The sequence below is a fragment of the Myiozetetes cayanensis genome, unplaced genomic scaffold (genome assembly GCF_022539395.1).
Source record: "Myiozetetes cayanensis isolate MyiCay16 unplaced genomic scaffold, myiCay2020 scf2-11, whole genome shotgun sequence".
NCBI classification, from domain to species: Eukaryota; Metazoa; Chordata; class Aves; order Passeriformes; family Tyrannidae; genus Myiozetetes; species Myiozetetes cayanensis.
The window spans coordinates 35,407,440-35,434,360 of NW_026087411.1; the positions used below are offsets into that span (position 1 = coordinate 35,407,440).

General features: G+C 38.4%; 1 protein-coding gene across 2 annotated transcripts in view; it reads right to left on the reverse strand.

Moving 5' to 3' along the window:
* KIF26B (kinesin family member 26B) overlaps nt 1–26,921 on the reverse strand; it is a 283,959-nt gene that overhangs the window by 165,967 nt on the left and 91,071 nt on the right. For both annotated transcript variants that reach the window (XM_050315249.1, XM_050315250.1), the window contains one exon: nt 5,214–5,380. In XM_050315249.1, coding sequence (XP_050171206.1) covers nt 5,214–5,380 — 167 coding nt within the window. The remainder of the gene's footprint in view (nt 1–5,213; nt 5,381–26,921) is intronic.

The window sequence follows — 26,921 nt, forward strand, 5'->3', positions numbered from 1 at the left end:
CCAGGCAGTGCCCAAACCAGGGAACCATGGCTTGAAAGAGCAGTTGGGTCCATCCCTCTCCAGCCTGAAGAAACACTCTCAGCCAAGTCATTTGCTGTTCAGACAAAAACATTCAAAACTTCAACACAACTTTCTTCAGAAAGGCACAGACAAGCAGCTTTCACTCTCTGACAGTGTTCACAGGTTCTTTTCTGAGATCTCTCTGGCCTCAGCAGCACCAATGCCCTGGGTGTACCTGCACAGCTGCTGTGCACCTGCACCACTTACAGGAGTATCAACAGCAGATTCCTGACCCCCTGACCCGGCTCTCACCTCTGCTGGTGTCACACTCCAGCTACACCAGTAGCTGTAGCCAGAGTACTGACACAAATCAAACGTTTCTCCTGTGGAGCTTCCCAAGCCAAAGCTGGACTCTGTGGTACAAGGATATCCTCTCCAACCCATTTCTTTCTCTACTAGATGCTGCCTCTGTTTCTTACCTGTTGTTCCTGCACATGGTCCAACAAATCCTCTGTTGCAATGCCAGGAAAAGTTCAGTTTTATGAACTTCCCCTGGACCTCTGACAAACTGAAGCCAGGATATTAAAATGAAATGATTAATTTTAAACAATACACAGTCTTTAAGGAATTAAAACTCTGGTGTTCCTGGGTTCCTTAGGGCTTTAAAATAGGCATATATTGTCTATTTTAAAGAAAGATTGTACAGACTAGCTCCTTACTTTAAATTTCAACACAGGTCACATAATATAGCACCTATGAGAAAAACCAGCAAACATCAAAAGTTGTATGATAAACTGAAGTTTACTACATGTATGCAAAAAACAGGGAGACATGAGATGCCAGAGGCTCAGGAGAGTTAAGTCATCAAAACAGCACAGCAACTTTAAAAAGAGGCCCCACAAATACCATCCTCTTGTAAGCTTTATAGCTCATGTAAGATGCATGAGAATTTTAAAAAATATTCAAAAAGGATTCCCAGGAGGGAAAGGGAAATCTATGGAACATTCAGCAGCATTTTGAACACAACATCCACAGTACCCCTTGGCAGTAAGGCACTGCCCCTCACCTCCTCCTCCTCCTCCAGCTGCCAAACCACACAGGAATGGAGAATGAGTGTGGAAAGGGTCACCTGCAGTTTTTCCAAGAATGGAGGTAACTGTAAGTACAGCTTATCCCTTGCTGAGTAGCTGCATCTCATTTATACATGAAACTAAGTTTTTCTATTCTAATTTTGTTTTAAAATAAGAAGTTTTTAAAAAATCTGGGCATTTCTGCATTTCTTTCAAAAAAACATGCCTTGCTACATCTACAACAGTAGCATTGTGTGGCCCTGTTTAGTGTTTAGCTATAGAAAGACATGGAAAATGATCCCTAGAACAGATTTTTCAGGCTACTTTCAAGACTATCTATATTCCCATTAGGCTCAATTAATACAAATATGACTATATCTGATTTCAGACTGAGGCAGGCTTCTGTTCAGAATACACTGTTACACTTCTGACTAGCAACAGGAAACAACTTTCAAGACTAACCTTCAAAAATATCTCCTTCTTGAAAAATTACTTTTTTTTTTACACTCCAAGTGTTATGTTTCTCCTTTGTCCTGATGCAATAAAAGTTCCTCCTCTCCAAGAAAGCAAGCTTGCTGTGATGGGGTAAAAAGGAACAGCACCAAGATCTCAAAAACTCTAAGGTATTGTAAAGGACAACTGAAAGGCTCTGGTCCAGCTCTGCCTTTTAGTTCCTGTATCATCCTATCACCCTTTGAGAGACTATTGGAACTCTACAGCCCAGTCACAAGAGAGAAATTTTGTTCAGAAGAGCAGCTTTGTTTACAGAGTAGTCAGGCCAAAGCTGAAGTCAGATTCCCAGAAGTTCTCTGTGTAGAAACCAGCCTAGATAGGAATAAGATTCAGTGCTGTGTCTCTTGGCCTATTAGAGCTTCACAGAGACACCAGGGAGACAAGCTGAACAGACAACAGAAGGCTCCTCTCTCAGTGTTTCGGCAGCATCAGCACCAGCATATACTGATCCCCTGACTAGGGGTGGCACACTCTTACATCGTGCTTGAAGGACATAAGGTAAGAGGCTAGAACACCTCAAACTGCAATGGCCCAAAGATACAGCGCTCCCTGTGACAAAGACCCAAACTGGAGACAAAAGTCAATTCATAGCAAAAAAATTGAAAATGCTCTATAAATGATTCTTCGTCTGTAAAGAATCTTAACATTATTTCACATTCACTAAGTGAATTATTCTCATCACAAATGTGTATCACTAAGAAGCGAGTTGATGCCAAATTAGCATGATTAAAATGTATCTGAAACAAAAATGAGTGATAGCCCTGAACTGAAAGGCAAATTTGGTGCTTGTCATTAAAACCACAACTAATTAGATTCAGTTTCTGTGGCAGAATCACCATTAGAAATTCATTATTCATACCTGTATCATCTAATATTCATAAGCCTACCAGCTGAGCACTTTGGACAGTTTTCAGTGTTTTTTCCTTTAAAACATTCACATGCTGTTCCCTGGGAATTCTGATGTGTCATAAGTTCCCTTGCAGCAATATTCCAACAAATGACAATTCACAAGAGTTGCAGCCCTTTTAGCTGGTTTGGAAATCTGTCAGCTATAGATCATGAAATATAACAGTCAATTATTGAGATATCTGATAAGTCTCCTGTTTTTTATAAACCCTGAGAATCACTATGGCCTCAGGACACTTCTTCATGGCTCAATGCCAGCTGTAGACCAATCAAGTGACTATCTATGTTGGACTAGTATGCCTGAGAACAGAAAAGTCATAAGCTCCCAGTGTTCCACTCTTGATGTTTCTCAAGTAATTACAACCAAAATTTCCCATGGATGCCTTGACGTTTCCTCTGTACTGTGGTATTTTAGTTAATTGGGATTTTTCCTCACTATGGATGACTTATATGTGAGCCTCATCTGAAGTTTGCTTTGCTTGTTAAGGAACTTAGAGTGAAATACTATGGGACACTATTCAAATTTCAAAAGAAAGTGTTTCACTTTTCTACTTCGAACTTCAGCTTCACATTAGCAAATTTCTCTGGCTTTGTAATAATTTCTCACTTACTGACTGTGTAAACATTGTATGTGACACAAATTCAAAAAAACCAGACGTGGTTGGTAGTAACTATTCCATGTGCCACTAACCATCAGAAAAAAGCAAAAGTTTGGAATTCACAGGCCTGGTACAAAGTACTGTTTCACATTGTAAACAGTGCAGCATCTTAGTGAGTTAGACAACCACTGCCTTCTACCTTGTGTTTTATAATACACATACATGTGGGTTCTTATGCTTCTTACCCCAACTTTAAAAAAATGCAAATAGACACATAAGATGCAAAACAAAAAATAAACATTCACATTTTGAAAACAAAGTGTGGATTTTCTTGTTAAAAGGTCAAGCAGTGAACAACTGACTTGAATATGCTTAAATTGCCTGCAGATGATGTAACTTGAAGTCCAGGACAAAACTGACTTATATAAACTTATAAACTAATTGTGCAATACCCCAAACTAAACCAGGTGGTTTTGTCTTGCTAAGTAGAGTTTAAAAATAAACAGCCTAAACATGAGATCTCTGCAGGGCCAAGCACACCCAAGAATTCATAACATCAGCTAGAAGCTAACGGAGTTCTACTTAAAATTATGTGATTTACACTAGGGATTTTGAGTATATTTAATTAGTTTCCTACATTTCAGCAGAGTATACTAAGAGCAAATTAATTCTCTCAGCATAAACAGTGAAACAATGAAGAACAAATGAGTAAAGCCATCTTCATAAATCAACTCATGCTAAAATATGTGCTGATCCCAATCTGCACACCAGTTACATATTACCATGTGTGTACATTCAGCAATTTTAATTTAAATTGCCTGCAGTTAAACAGAAAAGGCCAGCAGACCACTGTCACCATTCACATATGCTATTGCAGCATCACATCTGTAAAGAAAAGAATTTCAGAGCTGTCCCAAACTGGATCTTCTAAAACTCTACTCTTAATCCTTTTACATGACTCCCTTGCTGTGTGACACTGATTGAACATATGTTACCCTCATGTTGCCGAGGAAAAATAGGAGAGGAAAATATTCTTTCCAGATTTATGGAGTCAAACAACTTTATAAATTTTCCATTTACCTTTAAAATAAAATAGAATCATATGGAATTACTAATAATTTGGCTCTCTCGAGGGAAGGAAGCTAATCTGAAAATGCTTGAGGCATTCACTCAAAGTTCACTCCACATTTTGAAATCAAGATCTCTCACTGGATTGGTTTGCAAGTGCTATAATAATAGCTTATTCTCTTGTTATTTCATTGCTTTCACAACTCTTCCCAAGTCAATCTCTTAATTAATAAAAAGCATTAAAAGACAAGGATTATTTCAACGTCTTTTGTTACATAAGGATTCAACTGGGCTAACGAGATTATGTTCTGCAAAGAGTGTATTTCTGCACAAAAAAATATTTCCATTGGTGAAAATTGATATTTCACTTATTAGCTGCTATGACCATTTAACAAAACGTTTTTACTAACAAACTAATAAAGATAGTTGTAAGACTTTTTTTATGAAATTTTACCTCAATATTTTTTTTTAACATTGTCTGAATATTCAACCAAAAGGCTGTTCCAAGGCTGAATTTAGACCCTCAGGTCAATTTAATGACATGACAGGGACAGGAGCTGAAATCAGAAACCTTAATTTTTCAGCTTGAAAATTAAGCCTGGGAATCTTGATAATTTCCCTAGATGGAAGTAAAATTCAATAAAGTCTGAAGATCACTACCAAATAGAACCACACACCTCCAGTTAGGTCTATAATTAATTGCCTATCTCAAAAACTTGCTTGGATGGGCCCTTCTCATTCAGGGATGCACCCCTCTAAAAATGTCAGTAAAACATTATTCTGGAAGCACAATCCCATTATACCCCAAATCAAGCATTAAAGAGGTGTTTTACAGAAGAGGGTAGAAGTACTACCCCCATTTTACAGATAAATGCATACAGGTGGATTGAACAATATTTTCATGGTCATTCCTGACAGTCTGCGATAGGTCTGTATCTACAGCCACGTTTTTGACACGCATGCTGTAGTCTGTCAATCCCCCTTCTTCGCTACAGACTCACCTCCTTTGAAAGAAATTATGTTTCCAGAGAAGGAAAACCTGAGAAATCTCTCTTACCTGGCAAAAAATGATGCTGCCACTGAGGTGCCCGTGGATACTTCACTGGCAACATACGTGCTCTGGGAAGCAGGGAAGCTGTACAGGGAGGGTTTATCTGCATTGTAGCGGTTCAATGCTGCTTCAGTCAGGCCCTCTCGACTAGTCTCTGTCATAAGCTGAGATATCTGAAAACAAAAAAAAAAACCAGAAGTGTCATTAGCTAAAGCTCACTAGCTGACCCCTCCCAATCCAGAAGTGCCTCCAGATTGCAGATGGAGTAAGAGAGGTATTTCATTCACTACCTTTTGCTGCTCTGTGAACAAGCTTGTTGCTTCTTTCATGCTAATCTACAGTACTTTAGCTCAGCTCTAACCTTGTCTGCATTAAAACTAATAGGATAAATTTATCCCATCAATAAATGACAATAATATCAGTAGTTTTCCATCCATACAGAAAAGAAAGAGCAAACCATAATCCTTGCTTGGTTTTACCTCATAGTACAAGAGAGACAGCTTAGCTACGTGCTATGTGCAAGATATTTATATTTTACTTCAGACCTCTGTAAAATAACACAGCATTAGTGTATGAAGTATTTTTGTTGATCTTTCTCCAGCAAACCCAACACACAGCATAGGAAGAAGTCCCTTGGGATCTTAGACAATTTATCATCTCTCTGGAGAACTGGGATCATTACTACTCACTTTCATTGGCTTTATTAAAAGATTTTAAACATCTCATGACTTCATTCTTCTGATGGCCCATTTACCATTTTTTTCCCTGTTAGGAAGCTCATCTCAGCTTTTCATTGTCTGAAAAAGAACCAGAGTTTAAACTGACCTGACCCAGCTCTCCTCAAGCCAATTGAAATATCCTTTGACTTCAGAGAAACCTGGCTCAGCTTTTACTGAAGCACCTCCTCAAAACTTTGATTTCAATTTCCTGATTTCTTCTGCATGAATTTACAACGATGTAATGTCATCTACTGTACTTCATGCAATTCCTAAAAAATTCCCTTTCCTCTTTCCCTTGTTTCAATGACAACTAGCTTTTGTTCACCAATGTGTGTCACAAAATTGCAACATATGCCTTAAAAGAGCTCTCTCAAATTATCTCTAGCAATCATCCAAGGCATAACTTCCTTCTCCCTGCAAAAAGTTTGCAAGAGGCCATCTCTGACCAGTTCAATTTCTGTTTCTATGCCTCTCCTTTTCTCCACAATAACAACAGAACATTTTGTGAGGCATGTCAAGAAAAGTACTTGAAATAATCCTGTAGTTCTTCTTCCACTCAGACTTGCTTTATTTCAGCTGTTAAACACTTCAGTTATTAAAAGCAAAGCTGAAGAACAGATTTATGTTTGGGAAGGGAAAAAGATGTGATATGGTAACAGTTTTTAGACCAACTATCACACAACTTCTCTTTCTCTCATGGAGAATTGCTATCCATTCTACTACAGCTAAGAAGATAATCTAAGCGTTTATCCTTAATTGCATACTTTTAGACCAATCAACTGTAATACTTCAAGAACATAAATGCTAAAGCAGCCAGTTTATTTTCAGGAGGAACCAGTAAAACTGCTGAAAGTGGCCCCATCATGGTAATCCCATGCTGAGCCCTTCTAATTTACAGGATTCACTACACTGGAGAAGTGCTCTTGGAAGACTATAGTTGAAATCCTGGACTTAATTCATCTCATACTACTGATAGAATGCAGGAATTTAGGCTGTCTGCCAGGATACCTCCACATTTCCAGTGTGCAGGCAGACAGTTTTTCAGTGTTCTGCTACCCTATGTATGTCCATTTGAGGCATCCAACACACTTGAATTCACTAAACAATGATTCCTTAAATATTGCATAATTTCTCCTAACTCAGCTATTTATATTTGCAATTAACTAGTACAAGATTCTACCCTGTCCCCTCAAATTATCCCGAAACCAAATTCATCAAGTTCTAAGCAGACAGATTTTAAAAGCCTGCTCTTCAGAGCAGAGTGTACATATAAACCTAACCTCATCTTAGTTCATCCAACTCATATATCTGAAATCAGAACGGATTATCATTAATTAATTACCATTGTTGACAGTGTCACTAGGAAATGCTACTCCCATGGCAACTGAACAGCAGTTAAGAAATTGATGAGTGGATTTATCTCAACTGCAATCATGACCTCTCCCTGTTCTGCCAAATAAATGTTTACAACTCCAAACATGAATTTCCACAGACAGTGCAGTACATTTCTATTGGTGTCAGCAGATCCCCTGAAGTTTTAAGATGGTGAGGCTTGAGAGGCATTTGAGCAGACTGCAAAACAGGAAAGGATTAGTGTATATTGGTATTTGGAACAACTAGAAAACATAGAAGGTGACATGGGCGTAAAAGCCCGTGTCATGTTTGTTACATGGTTTCTGCAATTAGAGAGACTTTGAGGTGATCTATGTCCACATCCACAAGTCCTACTAATGTGAACAGCACAGAGCAATAAAATGCTTCAAGCTGATTGTTCACACTGCCTGTACGTATTACTCTCAAGCTTCCTCAGAATCTGTTTAGATGCTTAGTTCCTGAGTTTATTGGATAATTAGTTCTTATACACAAGCACTCCAAAGTAATCCCTTACCAAAGAAACATGAGATTGTTTTACAAAGTTATAAATATAAACCACTGCTCCTCACCTATGTACTTAGAGAGAAATGAATCTTAGTCATCCAGTGGAATGTTAATGCTTTTTTAATAAATGGGGATGAAGATCTTATAAAGCCTGTTATTTAGGTCACATTTTCTTACAGTGAAATGCAAAGAGACTGAAGAAGAAGCTGGAAATAATCAAACATATTTACAAATGCTGTATTTGTGAAGGTTCATGCTATCCATAGAACTGAGAGAAAAGAGATAAATAATACTTCTTTTAGTAATTGCATGATGCAGAATGGGGTTGTTTCTACATAAAAGTAGGGTTTTCAGTACTGCTGCTATTTTGTTGTGTCTCCTACACAACAGTCCAAGTACTACAGGGGATGTCAACTGCTCAAACTGCAAGCTGTGAAACATCTGTATGGTACTGACCACCAGAGCCTGCTGGACAGGCAGCAGCTCTTCTTCCTGTTCATTCACACCACTTGCTTTGTTGCAGAACACAGGAAGCTACTTCTTGACATTGATGTACCAGCTGTGAAAAGCAGCATTCCTGAGAGACCTCCTAGAGGAGCCCTGGATGGACACTCACAATGCAGTGTGTTGGACTACTTAAACACCTTCTTGATCCTGAGGGTCCAGCACCACTGCCTGGTTTCCTTACAGATGCTGGCATACTTCCTGGACAAATAAAAAAATCTGTTTCTCAGCATGAAGTCGCTCAGAACTAAACTCTACATGTACATACTGTCTGGCCTTGAGCTCCTTTGATTTACTCTTTTCCTCAGCAGGGACACTTCATAGTCAACAGTGTATTATAGAGATACTAAAATGGGAACATACTTTGTTTTCTCTAACACAAGACATAGAAAAATCAAGATAAAATAAAATCTGTCTTAAGCCACAGTCCAGGATTTCCTAATGTAGGAATATCTCCAGTTTTAGTACTTTATTACTTCCTTCCAATGTGGGATTTTTTCAGCAGTGAAATGTCTCGAGGGGAAATGAAAGCTGAAATATTTTCTTGAATTTCAAACATTCTCCAACTCCTAAACTGGGAAGCCTGCAACACCACTTGGTGTTACAAAGGTAAAAGCTCACAGATATATCTTGTGATATTGCAACACCCATAGCCTCTAACAGAACAACTTTTGTCCAAACAAGTTCAAGTCACTCTGTTGCTGTCTTTGCCTTATATCCCTTTGGTTGTGCAGCCAGTGGGGATGAAAGGTAAAGATGGTGCTACTCCAAACAATGGGCCAGGCTGTGAACCTTGTTGGCATCCAGTAGTTTTCAGAGTATTGTTCATACTGCACAAATTTGTACAAGTGTGTCAGTCCACAGACTGAGTACCTCACTACATGTGTGCCCACAATATTTGACTAATAAATCCTCATTTATTCCCAGACTTCAATACATAAAGCAGGGGGGCAGAAAGAAATCCAGACAATTCATATATCCAGAGACCAATGACTTTAACTCAGTTATTTTGCATTACTTTCTTTTCCTTCATAGATTGAAGAGTGTAGAAATCATTCAAACTGTTAAACCAAACTGAAGAGCGGGCTTTGGAGGTAATCTTACCATCTCATTTGTTCTGTCCTCCAGTCACAATAGCAAATCATCCATTTATCTTCTGACATTACTCACTGAAGTTCACGCATATACAAACCCAAGTAAATCACCCAAAATATATAAAGTATTTAAGGAAAAACACTCATAGAACAGACATTTCCAAAGTTCTTAGAGAATTTGGTTTTCCCTGTCCCAGTGCCAAAGACTTAGTTGAAAATTGCACTTTGGCATTAACAAACTCACTTTTTCTTTTTTACCTTTCCCTTTTTCCACACTAATATATGTCTGGCAAGTACGGTTCACGTAAATCTGCCTCTTTAGTGTCACCATCTCTCTTACTAGATGCTATTTCAGTATTTAAGGGGGAAAAGACCTGATTCTTAAATTTTCTTTCCCTTCTCTTCTGTGAGTACCCACATAGCACATACAAGAGGTTTAAGATCACTTAATAGGAGAAATTCCTTCACAGAATTGCTGGCAGCACATCAGTGCCTGGAAAAGGAACAAAAAGACAAAGAATGAAACAACGCAACCTTTCATGCCTCAATAAAAACCTTCTAAGTGCATGTGGGACAAGACAGATATCCCTCCCAAGGCTCTATTTTTTTCTCCTGTCTCATAAATGCAAGGCATCCATTAACTTCCCCTTTCTCTGGTTGCTGACAGTATACAGCAAGAGTTGGAGATAAATCATGATTTAAATTCCCTACTTCATAGGAAAAAGATGGTTCTACAGTTAAACCACAGGTGTCAGCCAGGCTAGATTCCCTTCCTATTCCAATTACAGAGTCTCTCTGTGCATAAGACTTGCCATCATGCAGTATGAGGTTAATTATATTTACATAAGGGCATTTTACAGCCAGGCTCATTAGTGGTTTCTAAAGCTCCTAACTGAGGACTCCCAACTGAAACTACTGTACAAATGGAAGTTAGTATTTCTGAAAGATGTGAAACTTCCATTGCTCTGGAGGTAGCAAAGCAATGAGGAATATCCCCAATATCTAGTTAACATCAGTAACTGATGAATTAACTGGATGCACAGAAATGTGTGAAATATATTCATGTTTAAAGCTCAATTCAAAAATTTAAATTCTCTATAAAGCAATTCTCAGTGTCCAGAGTTCCTAACCTCAGGAGAGAAGCTCACCAGCAAGAAGAAAGTGAAGGTAGAAAGCTCTCTTTCATAAATGCACATACACTCATGAATGGCTTCTTTGGCAATCCACTCTTTATTCAGAGCAGCACTGAATTTTCTGCCCAATAAATACTGATGAAATTACTTCCTGGGTTATTTTAGACAGCAAATGTCTACATTAACCAAGAAAAAGGCTCTTCTTAAAGACTCCCCTTCTAAAGATGAGTTGAGGGAAACATTAAAAGATAGATCTCTCAAAGCTTTAGCACACCAGAAAATCATAAATTCTTATAAATCTGTTTATAACACAAGCTGAACAGCTAAATACCAAGTTTTCCATTACACACAATCAGGTATTCTGGCTCTTCTAAGATATTAATTTTTTACCATCTGTCCAGCTCCTTTTGGCTCTTCAGTTTACTCTCAGTCATAACAAGATAAAGTTATTCTTCCTGTTTGGCTCAAGAAGCCTGGTTTCTGGTCTATGGGAGTGACGAAACAAGCACTGGGAGATACAACTTACAGTACATTATTCACCTGTCTTTCTTCTGACATACACACAGAAAACTTTCCCGAGAACCAAGCAACCCTGTTTTATATTGGTTTTACCTATTAATTCTTAAAGGTTGAGGCAAGACTCTAATTTACAAACTAATTTTGAAAACTGAAAGAATTCTTCAACTTTCTTTAGTGTTTAAGTGTTCGTTCTCTGATGTGACGGTGTACTGAATTATAGAATGAGACAAAAATCTGAGGTCTTCAGTAAGATACCACCTTCCCAGCTGCTAAAACTGTCAGTGAAATTACAGCAACTTGCCTATAGGAAGCAGCATCAGAAAACAATCAGAGCAGGAACTGATTCTTCTTAGCCTCTTCAGAAGGGACGTTAATGAAGGAAATATTGGAGTTCTACCTCACCTGGAGAAGGTTTCCCTCAACATGGAAATTTATCAGTAAGAAGTAGGCTCCCTTCCTACAGTCTGGCTATTTTCTCTGAACTCCCTTGGTAATATTGTTCATCACTTCTGCCTAACATGGAAGTTCTGCACTAAGCTCTGTGAGGTAATAAAAAACTGCAGCATAAATTTATGTTCAGTAACATTTAAAGCACAAGTAACAGCTGGGATTCACAGTACCAAAAACTAAAAGGGTGGATAATTTGACATTTACTATATTTCATTTTCATCATTTTAGCATCTTGTTGGGAGAGATTAACATGAAAAAAGGAAAGGAAAATAATAAAGGGTCAATTTCAAATATCATTGTTAAATACAACTACAAATACTTTGAGGTAAATCTGGTAGAGGATTTACTGAACTACCAGTAAACTGAAGAGGGATTTTAAGGATGAAGATGTAGAGGAAAAGAGGAATATTGTGCTGCCCACACAACTATCAAATAATTAAAGTAGCCTTTACAAGGTAAAAAGGAACAATTACACCATTCAATCAGAGTAACTTGAAAGTGATGGTGATTTGCTAAATCGGTCATCTTTTAATACACCATGGAATACCAAGGATGTACTCTTCATCTCTCAAAAATCACCCTCTACAACAGAGGAAACATTTAAGGAATTATTCGGGACAAAATCCACCTTTAGGGAAAATAATTTGGAAACAGTAGCAAGTTCCTGTAGTTAAGGGCATTGGCATAATCTTATATAGCATCTTGCCATTTGACTATGACCTTTGTCTCTCATATTAAAATACTAAGCTGCTGTATAGCTAGAGATCACTGCAACTGCTGACACAGTCTCTGTGCAAACAAGAGCAAGACATCAGATCTTCATAGTCCTTTCCTTGTCAAAAGAATGTGTTCAGTGAGCAAGGGGCTGAAAAAGGACATGCATAAAGTCTGCTGTGTTCAGACTCCTTCTTGAAGGTAGACATACAGAATGCTGCTTAGTAAAGGCAACTTGCTATTAGTTGTGAATATTGAAGCTCTAGGGAGGATCTTCAGGCATGCTCTGCTCCTACTTGAAGCAAATTTGCACACAAAATCTGAAATATTTCTAGCAGAATGGGCTACTGTAATGGCATAAATTGTGTCTAAACACAAAACAATGTATCTTACAAAGAGTGAGGTTTTTCAAAGGCAGAATCACTGGCATGGCAAAAATGCTGATCGTGCTTTGTATTTAACAGGAAAGAGTCAAAATGTATTTAGTATAAACTACTTCTATTTAAACATAACTTAATTACCATGACAGCATGTAGAGCTTAATTGCAACCTTCAGCTTCCTGCTGTCCAAAAGAAAGATGACCTTTGACTGTTGCAGCTCCCTCCCGTATCCCTTTATAAAACAGATATTGTTGTTGTTGTTGTTGTTGTTATTACACAGATGTGCACTCCTCAGCACAGGTGAAATCCAAATTTTCGCACGCATGGGTATATCCTCCCATCAAAGCTGCTATGATATACTTAGTTCCATGTCACACTCAAAAGCCCATTAAATTAAATACTTTGCCACAAATGACAGTGTCTCAAGATCAGCTACTTAGAGGCTAACTGGACATTCAAATAATAGTGGAGTTCTCTACTGTAAGACATTTTCTTCCAACTCTTACTCCTAAGAATTCTGACGTACAAAAGAGAGGGGTTTTTTCAATCTGGATCCCTATAAGTGTATGGAGCCTGATGGGATTCATCCAAGAGTACTATTCAAAGAGCAGGGTGATGTCATTGTGAGACCTCTCACAATGATTTTCGGAAATGAATCTTGGAAATCAAAGTCCCGATTGACTGAAAACTGGCAAACACTGTCCTAATTTTCAAGAAGGATAAGAGGAATGACCTTGGTAACTACAAGCCTGTCAGTCTCACTTCAGTGCCTGGTAAAATCACAAAGAAGATTATAATGGGAGTTACTGAAAAACACCTGAAGGACAACACAGTCATTGGTCACAGCCAGCATGGCTCTGTGAGAGGAAAATCCTGCTTGTCAAACTGAATTTCCTTTTTGACAAGGTAACCCCCCTGGCTGATCAAAGGAAGCCAGTCGATGTAATCTTTTTGGATTTTAGTAAAGCTTTTGATACTGTCTCTCACAGAATCCTTCTGGACAAAGTGTCCAGCACACAGCTGGATAAACACATCATGGGTGAGCACCTGGCTCTTGGGTCAGACACAAGGGGAATAGTTAATGGGGTAACATCAGGCTGGTGACCTGTCACTAGTCAGGTTCTACAGGGCTCCATTTTAGGGCCAGTTGTCTTTAACATCTTCATAAACAACTTGGACTCAGGACTCAAAGGAATAATAAGTACATTTGCTGGAGATACTAAACTGGGAGGAGATTTTGGGTCCCCTAAAGTCAGAAAAGCCCTGCAAAGAGAGAGGCAACCACCAATCGTGAAGTTCAACATGGGGAAGTGACAGATTCTGCACCTGGGATGTGGCAACCCTGGATGTACGTCCAGACTGGGGAATGAGATGCTGGAAAGCAGGGGCGTGGAAACGGACCTGAGGGTCAGCCTTCCCTTGAAAATTGTGTGCAGTTTTGGGCACAATAACATAGAAAGATATTAAGCTCTTAGAGAGTGTCCAAACGAGATCAAGGAAGATGGTGAGGGGCCTTGGGGGGAAGCCGTATGAGGAGTAGCTGAGCTTGGTCTGTTCAGCTTGGAGAAGAGAAGACTGAGGGGACACATCATCACAGTCTACAACTTCCTCAAGAGGAAGAGCACTCTCACTCAGTCACTATGTGCACCCTCTTGCCCTAGCTTTTTAAATGAAAAGCAAAGCAAAACAAGCAAAATCAAAACCATACAGTGAAACAGTAATACCCAAAAAGTCTGTGAGCTACTTCTTGAGCACACACCCCTCAGAAACACTATCAAATGAGAATTGCATTAGCAACAATGAAAGCTTTATTATAAAACAGGAAATCTGCTCTAATAAGCAGAAAAGTAAACAGAAGAAAAAAATATTAGAGGAGGAGAAATTTCATGATCTGAAGCATTCTAACCTTGAGGTAACTCAACCCTTCTAGAGAAGTTGAAGATTCTAGTCTGCAGTGTTCCTTTAGTCTGAGTGATTGCAAATTTTGTCTACTGGCTACTACTTAACTGTCAAACTGTTTTCTGAAAGGTAAGGCCTCTATCTTATTACAAAACTGCAATAGCTATCAGAACTACCTTTCTGAACACCTTCAATGTTTTCTGATGTCCCCTCAGGGTTATGACAGCCTTTCCTATTCCTCTCCAAGGAAGCTACAGGCTGGATAGCCATCCTGGTGCACAAATCTGTTTGCCCTTCCCATGCCACAGGTCCCTCAGAAAAGCAGACTGCCCACAGGCAGACCCCTGCAGGGTTGTGAACCATCCCTTGTGAGCAGAGCAATAAAGCACCACCAGCTAGGCCCACATACACCTCTCGTTCACAAAGCTCCACCAGCCGAGGCTCTGATGACAGAACAGCAATGTTAAGATTTCCCAGTTGGCATATTCCCACACTGACTGTGCAAATGAAAAGTAGGAACATCAGCTAGCAAAGAGACGTTCTGTTCTCAATTTTGTGTCTCTAAGCATTTTAACAATGAAAAAAGACACTGTGCAGCAACACAATAAAATTGCTTCCTTTCTTGTCAAGAAGATGACAATAACACAGCAATCTGTGGGAAAGCTGAGGCTGCCTCTAGCTTTCAGAAGTTTTTTTTTTAAATCTGTTTTTATGAAGTTGTTAATTCTCCTAATTACCTGTATGTCTTGTTGCATTATAAAGCTGTGCAGCTGGAAATAATCGGATCTTTTGCTACTATGACTTGTTTGCTATCAGATTAGTAACATTTTACAAGAGAAAAGGCCTTTCTTTTGTGTGACTCAGTTAAAGTTGATTTCATACATCCAGATTCAGCATTTGCACTGTAATCCCTTGTTGTATCAGCTACCTTTTGAGTCCTCAGCAGCCAAGCTAATTGTGCTAAAATAACTAGCACAGCAATGAAGAATGTATGCAGACTACAAAAGATGAGCATGTCTGACTTCTGTCTGTACACGTGTACACACAGGGCAGCAGCTCCGTGAAGTGACTGCACTTTTGAAGCCGAGGCACAAGTCTCTCTGGTTCACTGTGGGCAGGAATAATGTATTTGTTATGAAAACAAACTTCCATTTCTCTGATCAGTTACTAACTGCCAGCAATGTCAAGACATCACAAGAAGTTCAAATCTTACTGTAGCTGTTTCCCTATCACAAACAACAATCTGTGAGCCACTGACCTTTCCCTTGTCAGTTGACAAGAACAGCTCTAGAAGCTACGAGAGTGTGTCAGCATGTGGGCTTAACTTAAATGGCATTATTGACCCAAAAGGAACTTCTTTCCCTAGCTAGCAAGAGAGTAAGGAATAGAAACTACAATTAGTTTCTCCACACAAATCTATGAACCAGATCATTAGCTTTTATTTAAAACATGTATGGTCAAATTCCACCATGAATATATGAGGAGAGAGAACTACTACATTTACAGTATGAAAAAAAAATCTGACAGGTTTAGAGATTCCTGCAATGATTACTACATAACAATGTGGCACAGTGCAAATTCAGTCCACACACATAATCACTTCAATATCAGACCTTTCGGGGGGATAAGATCAGTACATATCTGATGGGTGTCTTACCAAGCTACCCATGGAAGGGTGCACAGGTTTGATCCCCAGGAATCTAGAAAATGCCTTGAATCTATTTGGAAACTATTACCATTCCAGTGACGTCCCCATCAGAAAGAAATCATGGATATCAGCTTTTCTATGAACTGCTGCCACAGGTTTAATTAGTGCAGGTAGATACTACAACAATACAAATTGTTTTCTCTGTGTGTTAGATCATAAGACTATCAGTAGTGTACCTTTATAAAGGGAGAAACCAGAGGACTTGAACCTTGAATGAGGCATGAACTTTTGAACAAATACAAAAGAGCTTCTAGGAGAGAAGAGTCATTTAGAAGCCAGGAATATTTTGGAAGTAGCAATAAAGAAGCCTGGGAAATTTAAGTTGAGAGAGTGAAAATCTTTCTCAACTCATTAAATATTCTAAGCTTGAATATTTTGGGCTTTGCAGTTCTAAATGCTTCCTGGGGAGTCAAGCCCAAATAGAGGAAATAGAAAAGATGCTTTCTTTTTCAGAAATGAGGTAAATTGTTCTTTTTAAGATTTTTGGACCAAGTAATAGCCAATCCCTTGCATTTACATTTAGCCCCACTGAGCCCGTTTGAACATATGGTGGTGTAACCTCCAAAAATGCACTGAAGATGTGCAGAAGTGGAAACATGAGAAATACCAACAGAGTGGTGTTGCAAGAAAGGCACTTTTAGGGGCCTAAATTCCAGCTAGAAAAGCCTCAGAACTGTGAGCCTTGCACTTGCCTAGGAATCCCTCTTATTTCATTCCTACAAGCAGATGTTGATACACACTTCAGAAGCCAACACTCTTCAGAAGCTGCTTTTCAATGCAAATACAAGACCTTGACAGCAATCAACATCTCAAGTCAAAAAGCATAACAGTATCACGTTCTTTTCCCACAGAGAACCAACATTTAGCCTCAACTTCCATGCTGAAGACTTCTACCTTTGCAGTGAATTCCACAAACTTAAGCCACCACCTCACAATGTAACAGTCATGCTAAACTGCACTGCCCTTTGGCTTTGTGTAGCTACCTTCCTCTTTTCTGTCCCTATATAAATAGTCCCTTGCAGAAGTTATGCACCAGGAGTGACCTCTATAAAGCTGACAAGGTTGGTCTTTCTAATCTCTGTCACAATACATGAGCATGTCTTACTTTCATATTAATAATAAAAATGTGTTGCTGTCAAAAAATAATTTTAAAACCATAGCAGGAATCCTAATTTTTCACAGCAATACATGCGAAGAATTCCAAAGGTGCCAGAAGAGCCTGCAAATGAGGGCAGAGCTGGACAGAAACAGTTCCTTCCTACCCTGAAGGTGAATGCCTTCAGTCATACAATTGGTTGCCCTACAACCTTAGTTTGCATAGCTACAGCTGTTATTAACAGTCATAAAAATCACTCAGCTATAAGCATTTGACTTGGAGGCCGCTTCCTGGGGTGAATTCCATAGGCCAAGAAGGTGTTCAGTTATGCTACACTGTCTTCTGTTTGCTCTAGATTTACAGCCCTCTCAGCTAATGAAAGCAAAAAAGAGGAGGAGCACATCCTCAACTAAACAAATTAACCACTGCTGGTGCATATTGTAAATTGTTACTAAGTGGGCCTCTCTCTGTTGTAGTTCTCTTTCAGTGGCACAAAGGATCAAATTGTGACCACCAGACCACACACTTGCTAGGGTACTCTGCTGAATGGGATGGATCTTTCATACACCACACCAAACTGCCTCAGCTTTTTACATATGCTCCTAGATTAATTCTATTTTCCAAGCAAATCATGTTTTTGTCTCTTCCTATTTGCTACAACTTCTATCATGTTGTCCGTCCAAATTATTTGTTGCAGCTGGCTTTGTTTGATTTGCAAGCCTTGAAGGGACCCAAGCTGAGCACAGTTTTTGAGGCTCTAACTCAACACTATATTCATTATCTGAAGCTGACCTACCATTTAATTCAAATGCACACAATGATCTTTCCCCAGTATATGCAATTTGCATTTTGGTTTGCAGGAACCATCATAATCCATCTTCACTGTGACAGCTTTACAGTACAAAGATGACATTCCCACGTTTCCCCTTAGGGCCCTTGTACACTGAGAACTTTAAACATGCTAACTGTCCACTCTCAGCTGGAATTTCATGCACATTCACTTGCAGACTGAGTAATTAATACTAATCCCTATCTCCATTGACCAGCTAAATAAGGTCAGATGAAGAACAATATTTTCTTTTCACCAGTGACTTTAAATGCATCTTTTTAGATAATGCTGAGATATATCTCCTTTACTTTTCTTGGAGGGCATTAAAAAAAAAATCAGTGATCCATTTAGAAGATATAAACTACAGGCATGGGTATTCTCAAAATTGCACAGCTCAGGAAAATTAATTATAGAGAGGAAGGGGCACAGGCTTTAGTCTGACTGTGCTACAGCTCTTTCTGAAAAGGTAGGAGAGGAAACAATTGAACACCCATAACCTGCAGCACTAACAAACAATCATTCCCCTCAAGAGATGATATTCTTTCAAATTTCAACAGTATAGCCTATCCTGAGAATTTTGAGTGGAAATAAGATAACCTGATTCATCAGGGATTACTTTCCACTAAAATAGAACTCAGACCAAACCAAGGGTAGACTCCATACAGCTTTAATGATCTTGTATGATTTCCAGTCTAGGAGAAGAGCTGTCAAAGACAAATAGAAGACAGTCATATGCAAAGCCTTATGCATCTTACTACCTAATGCATTCAACTCTGGAATGCAGTGCACACAGTAAATGTAGCAAATTATTTACTCTTTACTCATAGTTATACTTTGTGCATACTTTCACAGCAAAACTTATTCACAGTACATACACAGAATGTTCTTCCAGTTTTTGTTAAAAATTATTTCCTGTCTCTGTACTACACTAGTCTCCAATAGACTCATACTTTGCGAATTGTCTAAGAAGCTCCTAATTTTCTTAATTTTTGTATTCTTATAGGCTTATTATTTCCCAATTTTTGGTACCGACATTCACTAATTTTTATTACTGTCTGACAGTTCAAGTCTTATAGCTACATTTATTTCTTTCTCAATGAAGTCAGCCTAAATAAACTTTAAATAGCATTGCTTTACTTATTTTTCTTTTTTTCCTTTATCTTTTTTTTTCTGTTAAACACAGTGACAAATAATATAAAGTTTCTTCTACACAGGACACAAAAAAAAAGACAAAAAGTCACCGCCCCAAGGAGTTCACACAATAAACTAAACTGACAAAATGCATTTCACTAGGGTTTAAAAATAAACAGTGATTAAAATTAGTGGAAGAACAATGGGTTGATATTTTTAATAAGCAAACAGCAAGACTACATTAAGTGGTGCTTTGGGAATAAAACAGATCTACAATAGATTTAATTAAATGCATTTAATGAAGCCCAAGTATAACAACAACAAAACAGTGCATCATCTGAAATGATGCCTGAACTCTAGTAATCCATTCTGAACTCTAATAAATGTCTCATTGTTATCTTCAGAGAATTTTTATCTGCACATGAAATGTTTCAAATCTTTCCCCTCCAAGTTGTTTAATGGGTTTGCAATGTAAAAGTTTCAGAAGTTACTTTTAAATCAGTTTTTTGAAAGGAACTCTTAATTGTATTATTTTTTAATAAGGTATCATGGACTGACATGTCAAAAGAACGATCAATGACTAGAGTTCAGTGGAAGTATAGTGCTGCAATCTGTATAACTGAAGAAAAAGGTCTCACTGTCCCTTCACAAGGTATTTTGTAGGCATTTACTATGTCATCTCAAACAGACATTTACACTAAGACAAAGGGAATACAAGATGGGCATGAACTAGCTCAAAAAATGTAGAACACTACTCCACATGCAGGGTAAGAAAGAACTAAGCGTGCAACACTTCTAGAACTGATGCTTGCTGTGTATTCTAAAGAGGGGCTGTAACACTCCCACTCTGTGGACTCATTTTCAGAATGGTATACAGGCACTAAAAGGAAAAAGCATGATGATGCCTTATCACCAGCAGAGTGAACTTGATTTCAGATCAGAACCTATTTTGAACTTCACCAGCAATTTCTTTTGGAAAAGCAGCAGAGTAGTCTTTCTTAGAGGAAATTAGGTGGAAGATCTATTTGTGTGTGTATATTCATAAACATATGCACGAGCAAATAAAGAAACAAATCAAGGATGCCCAAAAAATCAGAAGTGGAATTAGTGTATTTATACATTAAACCATTAAATTCTCCATACTACTTATGCATCAAACAAAAAAATTCTAGGATAATTCTCCAAATACTTTCCACTACTAAGTAGCTATGCTCACCATGGCCACAGGAACAGGAGTCATGTATAACAGGTGCAGATTAGCCCTGCAACCAACCCAGAGGACTGGAACTCCAAAACATCCATCCCTGCAGAGTGTGCCCTAGAGACAGTGGGTTTCATTCACACAGGGTTCAGTCTTATCAAATGGGAACGGATGATTATAAAACTCCAGGAAAAAAAAATTATTGTTTCAAAGCTCGGTTTTCTAGCAGAACAGCATTACATTTGGTTCCCTTGCTGAAAACAGAGCATTCTAGTAGAACAACAGGATTTTAATATTTGCTGGAACTACATTTATTAAGGCAGAAATTAAGGCAGGATAAACAAGAAATACATATCCTAGACTCAGGAGCTTTTTGAAAGAATATGTTTCAATGATGGTAAAACCTAAAAACTTCAGAGGTCAATTTAAAACTTCTACAGTCTTTTTCTTTCCCAAGGGCATGCTTTCAAGTGAACCCCTCTAAAGCAAAGTCCTTATTTGCAAGTTTCTTTTCTTCTCAGAAAGCACAGTAGCAGCTTGTTGTAAAAGGCAAAGTGTATGAACTCTGTGCAGCTGATAAAAATTCCAGCTCAAGTTGTATTTGAAGATAAAAACTATCAACCACCAAGATATTTTTAGTCTGTCCCTTCTGTTACTAGCATTTTTCCAAATAGTTCTGGCCCCCTAAAATGTGTCTGTTTCATAATTCACTCTGATATTGATTCTTTCAGGCAGGCACAGAATGATCTAACCTCAGCATATGAAATGACAAGATGGCCCTTTTATCCTGAGTATAAAAGGGAAAAAAGGTTATTTTCTCAACTCTTTACAAATTGCATAGCAGCCATCTCAGGCATATCCTTCCACTTTCCAGTATATCCACTTCTTATTATGTAAAACGCAGCACAAAAAAAAATTGTTACCTCCCTCCAAGCATTTTTGATCATTTTACAGAAATGGACTTTAAAGTCTGCAAAATATTATACAGCTCAGCTGAATTTATATTATATCTTTCTTGGTAAAATTTCCTTTTCCCCCACTTCATGCCCATGCAACATTTTAAAAGTCTCGGAAGCACATTCTCTAATCACCTAAGCACAAACCATTCTCTTGGTCTATTAGAGTTTGGCTACTGATAGGTCCTTTGGCTTTCTGTGTTATCATCTACTACAGATACTTCAAGAAATTATAAAGAGACATTTGTACTTGGTGTATTCAAATTTGGCACAAGAATACTAGCACCAATACTATTAACAAAGTTTTTTTTATAATTAATTATATCAAATTTTCCAGCAGATAGAATGGGATACTGAGGAGCAAATAGCTGTTTTCCAGCATTTCTATTAGGCTCTTATAATTAATAGATGCCCTCCCACTCTCTCATACTCAAAAGGAAACCAAGCCATAATAATCCTCCACTGGCACACTTAAAATCACCTTTACTGGAGAACATAGGAGGAATAAGGTACTTTATTATTCATATTCATTGAATCATAAAATGTCTAGAGGCTACAGAAGTAATGTCCCCTTGCACTAGTAGTGACTGTCCCTGCTTCAGAGACAAAGAATTGAGGTGGCAGGGAGAAGCAGCAAATATGCATAATATGTGATTAAAGTAATTGAGCAGTCAATGGAAAAGGAAGCAGAGGAACCCACATCACTCAGCTTGGAAAAATCTCGTAACCTACATAACCTGTACATACATAACCCTTATCTCAAGCCCCTTTCCAGAAATCTTCATCTAACCCAGGCCAAGTGTCTGCATTTCACCTACTTTTACATAAATAGGAATAAATCCTGGTAAGCTGAGATCTGGCAATGTTTAAAAGGATCTTTACAAAGGTTCTGAATGCAAGACAACAGCCAGGAGATCATAAGCATCACTACTAAATCCTAGTTGAAAATGGCATATCCCAGCATTTAGGATTACACAGACAAAAACCTTTGTGATGATGGACTAAGGAGAGAAAACAATGAAAAGCCAGTAACATGAGAATGAGATTTTTCCCTCCAAAGCACTTAGCTACATGAAAACAACTTGATCCCTCATTTAGCATTTACGTCTAAAAGTAAAGTAAAATAGATAAGCTTTAGGACACCCTCTGATGCTCTTATAATTTATGAGGGAAGCCTGGTGGCCAGGAATCCTTTGCTGTGGTGTTCTCCTAAGTCATTTGAATAGTATCTGGTTATATTACTTGCTGCCCAGGACAAATGATGATATTTTTTATTTACATTAATTCAAAGAAAAAAAGAACAGAAATCTCCACAAGCTTGTACATCAAGCCTCAGTTAATCCTACCTAACGTTGCAAGATTTTTCACAATGACTTTCACAGAAGCTGGTCCATATGCAGACAAAGCTTTCTGAGTGCGTTTTCCCTGTCAGTCCTGTCTCTGATCACTGCCATAATAAATCTGTATGGTACAACTGAGGATCACATTACATCCATTTTTACATCCTGCACACTGGCAACAAACTTCATGCAAAGTCTTCAGGGATCATAGAGTCTGATCAATTAAGCACTGATAGTATCTCATTACTATACATTCTTCTGATGTGTTCTGTACAATTTCTCTAATAGCACTTGAATTAAATTTCCATCTTCTATGTTGCACTGCAGTAACTGAGAAAATCCACAAGAACAAAACACAGAAATTATTATGCTTATGATTTGTGTTTAAATCCAGCAACACTGCTTAGCTCCAGCAGCCTAAAACCTGTCAGGAAGGAAATCAATAATAAACCCTATCTGTCAACTCCCTTTCTCTTACAGGAAATAATGTATCACTCTAAATGCTTTAAAACCGAAATTTTTTTCAAAACTAGGCCTAAAATCTGCTTATACTAATAGTCTCGACTTTCTTGGAAAGTAAAAGGTGTCAAATTTCAGGATTCACATTGCAGGTGTGTTTTACAATTATCCAGTGACACCAAGCATGCAACTACAGTGAAGTTAGGGAAACAGAAGTGATTTCATCATAGTTACAACCTTTAATTCTTTTTCTGCCTTTCCCATCAGCCAAACGCCTGTACACAAATTTAGCCAGATATTTAATAAACATATATACAGTTTAAAAAGTATCACTTTGAAGTAAAGCTTGGCCGTATTTGATTCAAAGAGCTGTCACAATAGAAACACTTCACTTGCACACCCATCCATACAACCTTGCACTGGTTGCAGCTTGGTCACCTGATGTTCAGAGACACCAGAGAGAGCTGAGGCTTTCCTGGTGTATAGAACCCAAGTCCTCAGACACCTTAATGACATAAGTGACGGTGACTCCGGTGCAGTCACACAATGAAGGGCTACAGATGTTTCTGCTGAGATTTGCTAGCAGCATTAACCACCATGAGCAACAACCAACCCCATGGAAGAGGAAAGCTCACTACTGTTCCTTTCCCTTCAACCCTTGGAGCACGTCTGAATTCAATTTGAGAGATTAGGTGGGAGTGAAAGGTGAAATGCAATTTCATTTCTTCTCAGAGCCGTTTTCAGACCTAAAAGATGTTTTCAGTAGCTGCAAGGGCTTTTTCTCACCCCTGCAGAGATGCTATCCTTCCTTATTCTTCATAAGACACATCTAGGTCCATTCAAAGTTCAAAAGACACTGGACAATCAGGTTTCTGTTTTCATTTGCCAAGAAGAGCAGTTCCAAAAGGCTATTCAGTGTCAGGTCAGACCGTAAGAGCATAGAAAAAGAAAGTTCCCCCATTCACCAACCCAAAAGGGAAGTGAAGCCCACTATGAACGCGAGACACCACATTTACTCCAATCACCACAACTGTTCTCACACTCTGGATTACACACTGTAAATCAAATCCACTGAATTAAAGAGAGCAGTCCCAACAGAGAAGTTGATGCTCCCTTTCTGACACCATTTCAGGAGCACTTTAGAGAAAAGAAAACAATGGTTCCACGTGATAGCTGTGTGGAATCACATTTCAGAGTGAGATGAGTCTCTAGCCATTTATTCCTTACTTCTCCCTCGCTCCATTCCATCTCTACATCATTTTTCTCACAGTTAAAACATCACTTCTCTCAGTTTATATTTTTGTTCAATGATACAAGCAATCAGCACAGCTATTATATCAGAAAAGAAACTAGTCTCACATGTGGACAAAATCCTTAAGCTACAGACCAGGAAAGGAAACCAAGACTCCAAATCCTCACTAATTGTGATCTTCTGGCTTTTGCTAATTTACAGGATTAACTCACTCCTATAACAGTCCAGATTTCTTCCTCACATCACAATTGAGTCATGGGGTTTTCATATTCGCAGGATAAGCCTATTTAGCTCTTTTCAGCCCATGGGATACCCTTTACCTCTTTCTTCCCTTAGTCACCCCAGCATCATGAAGGGGAAGAGTAATGATTCTAAGGTCATTAAGCCATGCATAAAAATGCCGTAAGAGATCAAATCACACTCCGGTTCACACAGACTTCAGTTTCCCCTCTTTATGAAATTAGAAAATCAGTATACAACTGGGCTGTTAGTTGAGGGGGTGGACAGGAGGAATGAAATACAAATAGCTAACTCCTGTAATATACAAACTGAATGATCAAACAATCATGGCAAAATGTCAGCTGATGACATACACTGACTTTGGTAGGGTCATATCTAATTATTAGCGACTCAGTTGAAAAAGGCTTTTAGTCGGAAGAGAGCTACTTCAGAGATAAAAACTAATGCATGGGGGAAGAGGGCAACAGAGATAATTAAGCAAGGATATAATTTCAGTGCCAATGACTTTGTTTGACATTCTGCTTCATGGCCCAGTTAAACAATCTTTATAAATAAAATTCCTGCACTTTCAGTATATAGTCTCACTATGGAGTCACTTTGTTGTTAAGAGTCCAGGTCACAGAATGAAGGAAAAAAAAAAATATCAGTGCAAGAATTTGCACACATTTGCTCAGCATCATCATTTGTTGGCTCACAGTAATAGGAACAAAAAGTTTTTGGCTATGTTCAGGGAGTCATCACACTCAAATGTGGATCTCATATATACAGTGACTGAACTGCTATTGAAACATGAGCCATCCAAAAAATTCTGAACCAAAACCTAACTGCACAAAAGCAAAATTACTCCAGCGTTAGGTATCTCGGTGTATAGTGTCTGGTTGCATAAAAACATGGTACTAGAAAGGTCAGTACACAAATCTTTTCTTTTGTTTCTAAGATGCTTTGGTAAAATAGGTCTGACTCTAGGAAGCATGGAATAACTAACAGAAGACACTGTTAATTCACAGATGGAGCAAGTATCTTGATTTCTCTACCTTGCATTACATGCTTTAGAAGGTACTTAAACTACCCTGGCACTGATGTAGCAATCATTAACATTTTATCTTTATCCTGCTGAACACTTTAAGAAGTGACAGAAGCAGCAGCAAATGGAAGAGAAATAAATTAGACAGCAAAGACTTGTAAAAAAAGCTTGGAATCAAAGTACTGGACTGGAATACCCTCCACACAGGCATTGGCTCTGTATCTGAATTCTCCATCTTGTGCCCAACTCTAATCATTACCAGTTTCTTTTTAAAAGCCTGTGCCTGAATGAACTGATGCATTATGAGACAGCCACAATCTAAGTAAACTCCAAACAAATCATTCATCACAGCAAAGCTCCAGAACAAGCTGGTACTTTCTCAGAGAAGAGTGTTATACATGTTATACACGAAAACAGAAAACACATACTTTCTGTAGACTTTCATCAATTGTGCACAAGCAAAGCCTTTGATAATTCTGAATAGGCTTGAGATCATTATGCCCCAGGCCAAGAGGCTCTCAGTAGTTTAAGATCTCATTTTCCAAACTTTTGGTCAAAAGAGTCTTTTTAAGTGCAGGGGAGAAAGAAACACTTTTTCCATGAATATTGTTATGTTCACAATGCCCCTACTCAAATCCTTGTATGCACTACCTTTTTCCTTACCAGAATCAAACTTTACATCCTCAAAGTCAGGAGTAGGAAGTGCTCACCCACATCAGCTGCTACATTTTCTGTTTCTCATCGTTCCCTTTTATGGTCTAAGTTGTTCCTGGAACAGTTGACCTTCTCCAGTTCTCAGGCTCACTCTTACCTTCCTGTCACTCAAATCTACCACACACACTGTGCTAAATTTCCTTTGGTTTCCCTTTTGAAATTATCTACTTAAAGTCATGAAGAGATTCTTATGCAGCTCCAGAAGGACAACTAGAATACCAAGGAAATGTGTCCATCATTTTATGTTCTGTAGCTCACACCAACACATGACAACCATGCAGTTGATTTAATATTTTAGTAAAATACTGAAGTGCTTTGACTCCAGAAAAAGTGTAACCAGCTTAATCTAGTCACTATTTTCAAGTCCTTTCCCTTTGAAAACAAACCCTTAATCAGCCTGAACTCCTAAGGGCTCAAATCTTATTCTCCAAAGTGGTGTTTTTGTTTTAGCTACTTTATCAGCTTGGGATTAT